The sequence below is a fragment of the Nylanderia fulva genome, unplaced genomic scaffold (genome assembly GCF_048542155.1).
Source record: "Nylanderia fulva isolate GAGA-0341 unplaced genomic scaffold, ASM4854215v1 Scaffold26, whole genome shotgun sequence".
Taxonomy (NCBI): domain Eukaryota; kingdom Metazoa; phylum Arthropoda; class Insecta; order Hymenoptera; family Formicidae; genus Nylanderia; species Nylanderia fulva.
In genome coordinates this window covers 2,007,461-2,021,421 of record NW_028190325.1, presented here as the reverse complement: position 1 = coordinate 2,021,421, position 13,961 = coordinate 2,007,461, and the positions used below count along the sequence as shown (strand labels likewise).

The 13,961-nt window shown below is 40.1% G+C and overlaps 1 protein-coding gene across 2 annotated transcripts in view; it reads right to left on the bottom strand.

Annotated features, from left to right (window-relative positions):
• The window catches only part of Dbx (homeobox protein Dbx), a 41,295-nt gene extending 29,693 nt beyond the window's left edge, over positions 1-11,602 (bottom strand). The window contains exons 1-2 of one of the 2 annotated variants that reach the window (XM_029309848.2): positions 11,267-11,602; positions 1,890-2,854 (exon numbers count right to left, since the gene is read on the bottom strand). In XM_029309848.2, coding sequence (XP_029165681.2) covers positions 1,890-2,796 — 907 coding nt within the window. In that variant the 5' untranslated portion in view covers positions 2,797-2,854; positions 11,267-11,602. Of the gene's footprint in view, positions 1-1,889; positions 3,507-11,266 lie in introns of those variants that run through there. The other variant, XM_085483609.1, reaches the window with a different exon arrangement.
• Between the last annotated feature and the right edge of the window lie 2,359 nt (positions 11,603-13,961).

Sequence of the window (13,961 nt, the reverse complement as noted above, 5' to 3'; positions counted from 1 at the left end):
AGTGCGCGAAAATAATGTACGTGTGATTAGGATAACGCACGATCTCGCTGTAATTCTATTGTGTCAGAGATAACAGTAGGTATGTCAAAAGCGAGGCTATTTTAATGAAAAGTCAATTAAGTTGGCGCTTATTTGATCGTTGATAGATTTTTGTTATTTAAATATCAAGTGATAATTGTGATACACATTAAGGTTAATGTCCCAGTGGTTGAACGCGTCCTAATGTATGAACGATGTAATATATATTTATAATTATTAAGTTTTTCCTAATACACACAGTTACAAATATTATGTTAAAATTTAAAATTAATTTCGTTTCTTAATATTTATTAGAAAGAAACGGATTGAGGAAAAAAATTATTTTTCAAATGACGGCTTACTTTTATTATTCATTCTTTCAATAGCTTCTTAACTATCTAGTTAAGAAACGTCATTTAGTACTTAAATGTGTGTATTTTTTATATAAACGCTATTATAACAAGTAAAAGTTATTTCGATTCGTAAAAGAAGTTACTATTAAATTGAAATTTTTATTTTATTAAACAAATTCATTTAAATATGATAAATTTAGTGTTTATTTACTGGTACTCGAAAATTCAATATTGCCTAGTTATCGACCGTTTGTTTATTTATCGTTTTTTTTTTTTTTCGTTTGAATCGTAATTTTTTCGTTTCAATTTCATTAAAAATGTAAGTATTTTAATATTTTTAAAAAATCTACAATTAATTTAGTAATAATATTTAAAGAATTAAAAAAAAAATTAATATATATTTATGTCATAATGAACGAGGAAAATATTACGACAGATAACCTTTGTTAATCAAAAATTGTATGTGAACATTCGTTTTATTTTTCATTTCTTGTTATATTTTAGATAATGTCGAAGATAATGCCGAAAGAAAGAACAAGAAAAAAACTTCTGTATAGACAAATTATTTCTATAATTATAACTTTGCTATGTTCAAATATTGGGACAGCTTCGTTCAACCATTAGAACAAACGCGTTTTTATCGTTTAAACACTAGTACTTTTACACAGCTTCATATTTTATTATATTTTTATATAATAAAATTAATAAAAACAATTGTCTGTATGCTTTTTAAACGATAAATATATCAGTTTACAAGATAAATGCAAATCCTTAAGAAAATTTCTTGCTTTTATATAATAAAAACATTAATAAATGAATTTGTAACCTTAATCGTTCAACCACTGGGACGTTTACCTTAATCGCGATATTTGACAATTGAAAGTTTGCCAAATATCATTCTATTAATGTAGCAAGTAATGTCAAAATGGTCATCAGTATTTAGCAATGAATTATTAGAACTTTTGCGTTGAAATCAATTTTTCCTAATTTTTTATTTTTTATACACACACACGCACATAAATATATGTATATATTAAAATCAATTTCCTTTTATTACATTCTATCATTTAAGAATAATTTAAGAATCAAATACCAATCGACACAATAAAATATTGAGATAAACTCATGCTTATTTATAAATAAATTTTCGTAAAGCGTATATATATATATATATATATATATATATATATATATATTAAAAAACATTTTATAGAAAATTAAAAACATATTGTCTCGCTAGATTAAAAAAATAATATAGGAAAAAATCTTTGAGTTTTTCTCATCCATCTTTTAATACCGGATCGTCATATGGTATACTTATACCACTAAAAATATAATAATGAAAGGAATAAAACGATATATATATATACAGAAAAATGCTCTTTTCCTCTCCTCTTTGAATTGTCCGAAAAGGTCTAATTTCGGGCCGATCGATCCCTATATCCAATACGTCTGGATTCCAAACAAGTATCGACTTCTTGGTAACGCGATGTGTAAATGAATTGATCAATAAATTACCGGGATGCGGCCTCCTATCGTGATTGCCACCGAGTATGGCGCTAACGCTGAATTTGAGCTGCGGCTTCTCCTTCTCCTGGATGGTCCTGCACGCCGGGCCGGAGCACTGCTCCTCGCCGCAGGAACAGGCGACGGCGTTCGCGGTCCTCTCGCCTATTCTGTCGACGGCACGCTCGACCGCCGCCACTGCCGTCACTCCCGTCGTGTCCCTCTCCCCCGATACGATCGTCATCTCGTCGGACGTGTGCATGACGTTTCTGCATCCAAGGTCGTATCGTCTGTCGAGCTCGCACGCGGAGACCCGCTCGCCGAGTAGCATCTCATCCGGCCTGTCGGCCGCTTGAAGACCGCCGTCGAGCTCGGCGCCCGGAATCGGATCCTCGTCGACGTTCGAGTTGCACGATTCCACCCCCGAGTTGGACCGATTGTCGATCCTCTCGTTGCAGAGCCTCTCCATCGCGCACAGCCGATCGACGACCGGGTCCATCCTCTCGTTCTCCATGTCGACGTAGACGCTCTCGCGTCTCGGGGTACGATCCAGAACCTCCTTCTCGCGTTGAAGGAGGATCCTGTCCTGCATCCTGTCGTGGTGCTGCCGTTCGCCGGCGGATCTACCCCCGCCGCTCGATCTCTGCTGATCGATCATCATGCGATCGCGCCCGCCGGAACGTTGATCCAAGTGATCCTGAACGAGATCGCTCGGTGATCTGTCGCGGACGAGTCTGAGATTCGCCTCGCATTCTCGCTCGCGCTGTCGCGCCACCAGACTCGCCGCCCAGTTCAAGGTCAGACTGGTGAGGTCTGTTCCCGGCGACGCCTTGCTCTGGAGCAGGTTCTCCATCAAGAAGGGCGAGGTCATGGCACTTTGCTGCAGATTCTTCAGCATCGCCGCTGACGAGGGGAACATATCACGGCTGCTTGGCCCTCCGCCGATTGTCGCGATCGTCGTTTCCACGGGGACGATTCTTAATTGACAGAGAAAGTTCCTCGTTTTATTTATTATATATCGTGTTTAATCGATTTCCTCTTCGCGCGCTCCAGATATTATTATTTCGATTACTTAGCGTTTACTTAACATTCATTTGATAACACGTGTCCATTCAGAATTTCGATTATTGAGATTCGAGAAAGAAATCACATTTCTGCGAGTACATGGGGGATCGTCAAAGATTGCGATACAACTGAACAACTGGATCTTTCACAAACCCTTTCGATAAATCACTGGTCACACTTTTCAGCATTTCTTCCGTCGGGAATACAAATTAGCTACTTCAACGTCACCCCGCTGCGAAATTGAAATTGATCCAGCCTTGGAGTTCTCGGAAGAACTTCAGTCCCCCTTCTTCTTCCCCGCGAGATCCTCGTCGCGGGAGATGATGATCCCTCCGTGCGCGAGATCGCGCGCGTATCACATGGTCGCGCGTGTCCCGACGACGAGGACGTGCGATTTCGGCAGCGGGATGTCAACTGGCGTGCGTGCGTGCCTGCCTATTCCGTACGCACGGAAAGGGGGGTTAGTGGCGGCGGCGGCGGCAACGTGAGAGCATGCAACCCTCGAATGAAGGCCCACAAAGGCAATATAGGTCCGCCTCCCCCTCTGCGGCTCCCTCCCTCAACCCTCCGCGGCGTCGCCGGCCTTCTCGAAACACCACCCCGTATATACGTGCAGGCAGTGGCCTTTACTCCGAAGAAGGGTACGTATAGGGTTGGTGCACCGCGCGACGTGTCTTTCCCCGATCCGCCCCTCTTGGTCTCTCTCTCTCACCCTGCCACCCCTTCTTTTCCTCTTAGGTGAGATAATACGGACTATAAGCCGAGCAATTCGGGATTTGGCTCACTCGGTAATGCCGTAATAAAATCATACTCCCATCAAACGGCGCTGCGCGCACCCCCTTGGCAGGCGAAGGAAAGGAGAAAGAGACCGGGAAGAGGAGAGGGTAGAGGGAAACGAAAACTACCGCGACGGGGAACGGTGGGGGAGAAGGGGGTGGCTCGCCGCCTCCTCGCCGTACCGAGGGTAGGAAAAAAGCTTGGAGATTCGCATTCCTTTGGTCTCGACGATTGGATTTTATTTGACGATGCCGCCCCGCGGACCGTCCAATCGCCTGGCTCGACGGCAGACCTCGGCCACGCCCACTTACCCCCTAGTCGATGCGCTCTCTCGCTCGCACCCAGTTTCTCGCGTATCGCCCGGCTCGCCTTTATCCACCCCGACACGCCGCCACCCCGGTTTGCTCTCTTTCGGTGGGGTAGGGGTGGGTTGCGACCCTCTACACTCTTATCAACTTTATTATCTCGCACTACCACCGGCGAGCTCGCAGGTTATCGTATATTCGTGTTGGATAGACTCGTGCGCGAAGGGGGCGCGATGTAATTTTCTTGTAGGTGTAGGTAATTATATTATATCGCCTCGGCGAAAGAGAGAGAACTTACAGCTAGCCTATACGCTCCCCGAAAACCCACTGGTATAGTAATAACGATAACAATAATGATGATAATAATAATATAACCGGCGGCGGGAACGAGAGAGAGAGATGGGTTTGGCGATCGTCAGCAGTCGCGTGATAATCGCGCGATAATTACGCGATATCGATATTATACAGTCATTTGTGGGTTTGTTATAATTAGCGTAACAGAAATCGAAGTAATAATTGTAGGAACTACAATTATGGGGATAATAATTTTTTTTCTCTTGCTAGAATTATAAATATTCCTTTCATTATTATAGTTTCAGTAGTGTAAGTATACCGATAAGTATGGCGATCCAGTAGTAAAAGATGAGATGGATGAGAAAAACGTAAAGATTTTTTTATATTATTTACGATTTTTGCTTCTTTTAGTCTAGTGAAACAAAATATATTTTTAATTTTCTATAAAATGTTTTTTAATATTCTTATATATATATAATATTTATATTAATGATGAGACTCGTTATCAGTTATAGTCTTTCTACTACAATTATGGCAATAATAATTTTTTTCTCACATCTCTTGCTAGAATTATAATTCTTTTTATAATTATATTTTCAGTGGTAGAAGTATACCATATGATGATCCAGTAGTAAAAGATGCACGAGAAAAGCCCACAGATATTTTATATTATTTACAATTTTTTTTCTTTTAGTCTAGTAAAACAAAAAATATTTTTAATTTTCTATAAAATGTTTTTTTAATATTATTATATATAATATTTAAATTAACAATGAGACTCAAACTCATTATCAGTTATAGTCTTTTTCTCTGTGTAAAATTTTAATTCATACTTTCTAAAACCGTCCACGAAAATCCTAAACGCAGTATGGCGCCACATATAATTGACAAAAGAATCTTTGAGTTTCGATCGCTTACGAAAAAAAAAAAATAAATAAAATAATATATCTTTCCTCCCTACGAATTTAAAAATTCGTTTATTATTATTCCGCAGCAAAATTAGAGTCGACTTTGGCGTCGAAAAGCGCCTGGGAAAGTTCGTATAATGTCGCACGGTGTCATACGACGAGACATACTACGTTACGCCGTCATTCCGCGCGCATAATTTCGCCACCCCCGATGCAGGCCGAGTCAACGAAAGTGACGACGAAACGCCGGACGTATCCGCGTGCGCATTATCGTGGAAGGCGCGGCGGAGCACGTTGGCCCGGAAGTGTCCGTAGGGTTAATTAAATTAACGAGCGCGACGCTTGGATCCGTATATACCATACATACACGCCGTGCGTGTGCGCGCGTATACACGCGTAAACACGAACGTCCGTACACGAGGACGGCGCGCGTTTCTGACAGCGGCGTGATAAGTCTCTTCTCTCGATGCTCGCCCCAAGAATTCTACATAAAAGCGGCGTACACGCGGCCATACATACATACGTCCCTTTTAAACGCGCGAGGATAAAGACCGCGGGATGGGATACAAGTACAAGAGGAAGAGAGAGAGAGAGAAAGAGACAAGGAAGACGACGTGCCTCGACGACTTAAGTAGAGCCGCCGTCTATTACCAACGAAAGAGAGAGAGAGAGGGAGCCGATGAGGTTCGGCTTTTTCTTACACGATTTTCCACCCTCTGTATATAACGGCGTATGTCCACCACTGCACTATGCCGCCGGCCACGTGGTGGTGGAGGGTTAGAGGCAGCCAACGCGAAGCGTGCACCACGCGCCATATCCTACCCCCAGCCCCACGGAATCCCGAGCCTTCCCACCACCCCCGTCGGGGGTAGAATGCCGCGACCACGCCTACGCTTCGGAATCACCTCTACCTCGTCGACGTCACGACTTATCACCCTCTCAGCGGCGGCGGCGGTGGTGGTGGGTTGCGGAGAAACGTTCTCGTGGAAGTGGCGGCCGAAGGAGAGGAAGGAGAGACGAAGGCGACCGCGACGAAGAAGGGAAAAAAAATAATGAAATGAACATCGGGAGGGAATCGCGGAATTATTATACGAGCACCGACCAGACGGAGGTGAGGGAGACGCCGACTCGGCTTAGCTCATACAAATTGGGGGCGGTCCGGTATATAGGTATTTCTCTCCTTCGGCGGGATAAAAAAAAAGGGAGGAATGAACGTCGAGGAATGATTCGTTTCGTTTACGCGGGATAATTATTCATTCGTCCGACGTGATGGACCTACGAGCGACCGCGGAGATGGCGTTTTCGTTTTAAAAGTCTCCGCTCGATGAATAATCATAGTTCGATCGACGGTTCATCATCCTATAAGTCTTATAGCTTTGTCTATCTCGATCGAATATATTTCATTTTCCGTGAGTTTTTTCGAGAAAAAAAATTAATGCCAAACCAATATCCATATCTCCGCGAAGACTTGATGATAATTATATAGACAAAATTAATTTTTATCGCGCGATAAATTCATTTTACGGGTATAAGTCTGTAAGAGACTTAAAGAAATAACTTCCGTGCTCGCGCAACTGTATTAAAGCGATATAAAGAACGATCAATGTAACCCGGCTCAATTACCTAATATAAATTGGGAACGGTTTGAATGCCGGTACTCCTGTTACCTCGCAAAGGGAGGAGAGAAGCAAGAAATGATTTATTTCGCGCGGGGTAAAATAATTATGGTCTCACTTCGAATGAAGTGACCTGAATGATAAAGGGAGTCTGCGTTTTTTTTTTTTTTTTTTTTTTTAAGCGGAATTCAATCTTTAATAATTCTACAAACGAAACCATTTTTGTTATACTATTACCAAATATGAAATTAAAAATTTGCGTACATATATTCCGTAATTTAATTTTCATAATTAATACAATACGATCGCAAGAAGTGCGAGCACTTATTGCTGCATTTATTTTTTCGCGAATAATTCTAATGTACCCTGTAATAATAAGCACATTTCCATGCATAATTTCTTACAAGCTCCCACGCAAACGAAATAATCCCAACGATAAGTGTAAACGAGACAGGGAACTACGATCCTCTCGTCCTTCCTCGTCCTCCGTACTTTCGTCGCGATATTACCCTTATTTGCATCCTTGAACTTTCCTAGCGCCATACCTAAACTTCTTTGTCGTACTTGCCAAGCTAATGCTAATAAGAAGGATACCGTCTGTTTGAAATTGATATTTAAGCGGTAAGTTGTACGAACAACGGAAACATTAATTGGGACTGATCTTTCCTCGAGAGCTAATTAACTAATACTGGTCATTCTCTCTGATCATGTCAGAGTTATACTGAGTTATATATACTGTGCGATGTTGCAATCTATGCATATAATAAAAGAGGAACATCCAACAACTGTATAAAAAACAATGCTTTTTAAAAATAAAATACATTTAATTTAAAAAAAAAAAAAAAAAAAAAAAAACAAAGAACCATTTACAAAAATGTTTTAAAGTTAAGTAAAAAAGAAGCAAGTGTATAATTTTTAGTTTAAAAAGTTAGTACCCTTCGTTCGATTATAGAAATCTTTTCTAGGCATTGAAGAATAAGACTGAAATGTAATCATTGTAATAACATATGACACTCATTTACTAAAGAATGATGTATGTGTTGAGATTGGATAATTTTCGGATTATTTAGCAAAAGTGATATTCTTGTCTCGATCCGACAGAAAAGCGAGATCCGTTCCACACAGAGACAATAATCTGGATTTCCATTTATCACTCCGTTTACGGGATTCAGCAGCTTTCGCTGACGTGAACGAAACAAAGTCACGAAAAGTAAGCGCTACGCGTCGGATAACAGAATAATCGTGTGGGGCTGCCGGGATAATAATATTATTCTGATAGGGGGCAGTTATGAGCACATGACGCCACGAACTTATGCGATGTCTCTTAACAATACATGCACATATCGACATACACGGTGTCCCAGAACTAATGCGCTTCTCTTCAAACTCTGTCGAATTAAGAAACATTTTTTCTATCATTATTAAATATAATTATTAAATTTTTTCCATCGTTCTTAATTATTTTTTTCTATAATTATTAAACGCTTCAACGATTTTTATCTTGTAGAAAATAGCATCTTTCTGCATTTTTTAATAATAGGCTTGAATCAAATTACTTTCGTCGTGAAATAAAATTCCGTCGAAATTAATTGAAGAATCAAACATTTGTTAGTTATTTTTTTACACTGCCGTACACTTGGTACGTTTTACAAACAATCGTCTATTTTTTTAAACAAAGAAGTTCAGATACAGATTTCTGAAAATAAAATTTATTTAGATTCCCGAGTAACATTTTTTTATTTTACCGAATTTTGCAACTCGGCGACTAACAATTAATTCTTCGACATTGGCGCGATCAGAATTCCGTGTATAATTTGATTTTGAATATTCGCACGGTCGAGATGAAGTGCGATAGTTCTGATACACCCCATATATATGTATGCAGCATTGTCGTTGCCGGCACGGCGAGCCGCGGGCCGAATGCAAATGCTCGAGTTATATTGTATTATTCGCGTGCGCGTCGAACGCAACGAATCGTGCGTGAAATCGACTTTATTAGTTGCTTCGCTCCAATAACGCGCGTATTAAATACATATATCGCGTTGACACTCTTACGTGTTGCGCCGCGATTATTTCGATCGTATTGCTCCAACAGCCCTTGTATTTAATGCGCTTAATAAAGAGCCTTTATCGTTCCTCGTGGCGGAAGAAATTCATAAACAATTATGGAGATTAATTATAAGACCAGTTGATTTATAAATGGCATATCAATAGGTACATTTTTCCAAAATAAATATTAATAAAAATATTTCAAGTTAAAATGCATTTTCCAATAATCTGTATAAATTCTTCGGGACACTGTAATCTAACAGTTTCCTTAAGAAGATATAAGTTTTTCATTTGGAAAAATATTTTAATATCTAATTTCATCAATAAATTTAATAACGACGAAATGATGTGGATATTGCTCGCAATAAATTATATTTGCTTTTTATAAAGCGCGCGAAGCAAACTTGTCGGCAAATAAAAGAACTGAAAGAAAAAAGGAGTAAGACTCGAGTTTTCAGTGTCATATTCGAGAGTGTACTCGCGTAGTGTTTCGAAAAGTCGCACAACAATGCGATTCTCTCGCGGTAACAAGCCGCAGAGAGGTACAAAGAAAACGTGAAAAACGTCGTCTCGCGTGCGAGAAAGACGTATCGAGTGAGTAAGTTATTATATAGATGCTCTGGGTATATAAATTGTCACCTAACAGTCGCACGTAGGGGCCGTCGTCCTCGCTACGGGTTCGAGATTGCTTTGTTTGGTATAAAGGGTCGCGCGTGGGGGTGGAACGGCGAAAGAGGAGAGTAGAGGGATAATAAAGAAGAGAGCGAGAGGGAGAGAAGGGTTGGCCCGGAAAAATCCGATATCTCGGATGAAATGAGAACTTCGACGCGATATCGATGTATATCATATAAACGCTCGTGTACACACTCTCGTCTGGAACCTGCGTCTCTTTTCGTCTTATATTTTATGTAGCACACAGCTCGTTCTCCGTTCTTTCGAGCTATGTTACAGCTTTATAATTCGTGTACATATAGCTTTCAACGTTATTGTTGTATCTTATTTTTTTCATTTTTTCGTCGATTGCCGATTTTATCGATGTTTTTTAATACTCGTAATTATAAAGAAATAAATTAATAATTAATATCAAAATATTTAACGTTGCATTAATTTTCTGGCAAAATAAACGTTATATTAATTTTGTATTAAGTTGAATTGATTCCTCGATTTGAAACAAATCTTAACGATATGAAGAATACTACTTATTGCGTTATATAAGTAAAGATAATTATTGAGCGCAAGATAATTAACTTTTTTAGAAATTATTTTAATTTTGCAACCAAAAATATAATTAAAAATAACTTGAAATTAGCCCGCAAAATCTGGCCAAAGTTAATAGATAAACCGAGTAAAAGATGTGTGAAAAGTAACACATTTTTACGTAGATTTAGAGATTGCTGATTTTGTGATATTTAAAAAATTCGAATATTCTATTATATTTGGAAAGCTGGTAATATAACAACGTTAACGGAATGCGAAAGCCATTCCTGTTTATTCTCACGTTCGATACATATGTTAGATATCCATAGGAGAGAAACGCGCTATATTCGGCGGTCACGTACATCGTTCGTGGAAAAATGTAATAGTTGAAAAAAAGAGAGAGAGAGAGGAACAAAGCGGCGGCAAAGCTCCCTTTTTACTGTGCGCGCGCTCGCGGATTTGACGGAAAAAGGGTAAGAAAACAATTTACAGAGCACTCGTGCCTGGCCTCCGAAACGGCGTTTGTCGCCCGTCGTCCTAGACACGTTCTCGCCGCTGTTTTCGCGTTCGCTTTTCGTGCTTTTAAAAAAGCTTCCACGCGCGCGTCCACCGGCGTAATTCACGCTGTAAATTGACATTGCGCCGCACATACATTCCGCACTCCCGGCGCACAAGCGAACATCTCGAAATCTCCGCGACTCGGTTAGCAAGCGCGTAACGAAAAATAACGAAAAATATTTATTTTTTTTTCTTTGAGCAAAACTATGTTCGTAGTCTCGCAAAATAGTCCATTTTAGATGAAAACGCGCCCCGCATATATATATACACATCATATTTATATTTATATATGTCTGTGTGTGTATAAAATGTGCTTTCTATAAGTCCTCATTTATTTCGAACAATAAACTATTATATGCTGAAAAAATAATTTCTAAAATCTTGACTTTAACTTTTCATCACACTTTATGCAGATGATAAAATAAATTGTTTCGAAAAATATTTTCTTCGCGACAATATATATATATATATATATATATACATATATCTGAGTGAGATAAACATATCTTTCAGATTCACTTAATTACCACCCTCGAGACGCATATGGCGGTACATCGCGCAACCGAGATGTCGTCGTCTCGTTTAACTTCGTACAAACGTTTGTAGCATGATATTCTTACCTTATTGTGGCGTAAAGGTTGTAACAAGGTTCCCGCGTCGCGGATCGTTTTGCCCGCCAGAGGAGCCTTTCCAGCTTCCGCTCGTCGGTGCTCTTCGCAAGGTGTGCGCGCACGTCTGTGTGAGCCTCGTGTGACACTTGAACCCTCGGCTCCACGCCTCCAAGGGTAAACGTGCGAACACAGAAGAGGGAGAGAGAGAGTCGAAGGGTTCGTGTTAATTAATATCACGTCACCCGCGCGTGCTGCCCAACTAAAATCTGTCTCCGCCTCTCTGCTCCGAAATATTCCTACCTCTCCCTCTCCTATCACTTCTTCCGCCATCTTCCGCTTGTTTTCTTTAACCCCTACTGTATGCTCTGAAAACAAAAATACACAATTTATGTTGAATGATCGTCGCGGTCAGAGATCACTCGATGCAAAAAAAAAATGGATGGCGTAAACAATGTTTTCAAATAGAGAATTGCCTACGTAGCAAAATGTAATCGAATCAGAAAAAAAAATTTCAATTCAGGTACATGCGAATGTAGAAAAATTGAATTTATGCGTTCAATGTGTTACGACTTTCAAATGCGAGAAATCTTCCCTTTTCTTGAGGGTCCCTGACAAGTTGCAAAATATATCTAGAAATGTATCGGAACTCGCGATGAATTAAAAATTGATTTATCGCGCTCGCTTTCAATAATCGAGAATCATGATCAGAAGACCGAGCCGCGTAAATTCGCCTTAACATTCCCACAAAAGCTCATACATAATACGCGCTTGCATATGCATACGTGCAAATACGTACACATATGTGGCAGCCGCGGGGCACAATTTCTACAGCTATTTCAGTATCGCTTTACATACTCGCAAAATATGGTACGGTACATGCATCCGCAGAATCCATTCCGCGGATCCCGGCGAATTTATTTGTAGCGATGAAACGGAAAAAGCAATACTGAAAAAACGTATTTTTGTAGAGAATGCAATCCGATCCCGGTTTGCAGAAAAAATCCGCAGCAATAATGGCGAACTCGTTCCGTCAGTGATTAACCCCTCATGTTTGGCTTATTGAATGAAAATAAAATTTCATTTATCATTCTCCTCTACATTGTCAGTCATTAAAACGCAATCTCGTATATTTTTATAAAACATTATTTTTCCCATATTTCAATAAAGTGACATTATGGAGCGATAGGACATTCTGGGATCTGAAGACATTAATGAAAAATTAAAATTATATAGTCGCATTTCTAACGAAGATTTAAAATTAATTTTTATATAAAAGGTTTTTAAAAAGATTTCTACCAATTTTTTTTCAAGAGATCTTCATCTTAAATCTTTACAGTGAATACGGTCCAGTGATTTACAGTCACTCTTCGGAAACTGACTGACGCGTCCAACGGCTTTATCGGGAGGTCAGGCGGCAGGACACGGTCGGGGATGGATCCTGCGGTCCATTCACAGCATCCGCGTTGACGCTTTGATCATTTGTTTCATGGCGTGCGATGAAAGCGGCCGATGAAGGCGATGACAGCTAATACGCCGTGAGGGGTGGCAGTGTTTTCACGGCGGCGGTCAAATCGTCGAATTCGCTCCGACCTTTTTCCTCTTTTCCTCTCGCCCTCCTCTCTCTCTCTCTTTCTCTCTCGTGTTAAAACGAGCCACGACTTTAAATGACATTTCCCTCGGAGCGACAAAAACGGTCCAAGTGTCGAGGTGAAGCGTTGACACGTCGATATAAGCCGGGGCTTATAACGCAGTCGGGGATGGCGCTCGAATAAATTACGGGGCCAGAAGAACCGACAGAATTTTCCGCATAGATGCGGATATTTGCGCGATAATACAGGTAATGTGGCCAGATTTCGGAAAAGGTGAATATCTCGTACAGAAAACAATTCGTTATCCGTTTTACGCAGACTTGTTACAGATACACACTTTTCCCTTTAAAATCTATATATAAAATATTAATATAAAAATATAGATGCAATTAGTTTGATGTTTAGAATTATAAAAAAAAGACGGAGATATCAACATTTTTATATATGCAATGAAACCATATTATAATTGTATAGGTATTTATAATTTTTTTTCTAGAAAAACATCTGTGTAAAAATACAAGAAATGAAATTTGTGAACATTTACGCAGAGCAAAAATTTCGCATTCAGAATAACACATTCAATTATAGAGGTTTTCGGAATTGGTGAAAAATTTACTTTATTCCATTTTATTTTCCTTTCAGAATTTTTCGAATCGATCTTGCAAAAACACACACAGTCCATACGAAATTCGAATGCTGCCGCTTTACCAAGATTATGACAAGTAAATTTCAGCACGCGTGCGCCACGTGGATTTCGAAAGGAGCGCGTATGCGTACATATATATACATATTCGCCAAGAGAGCGAACGAGCAGACAGAGAGAAGAGAGAGAATCGTAGAATCAAATATCCGCCGTACTTTCACGGTACGCTTCCCTAATTTGTATTGCGTATGGCAGCGATGCCGAGATATTAGGGGCAGTTATCGCAACGTATTGCTCCTAATCGTTCTCCACCCCGAAGGGAGCGGCGACCGCGGCCGAAGGGTGGCTGCGAGGGCTAAACGAAGACGGAAAATCGGGAAAGAGGGACGGTTCGAGAGAACGAGAGACAGAAGAGAGTTATACCGAAAGGGAGAGAAAAAGAGAGAAAGGGCGGTAAGAGAGAAAGATGAGG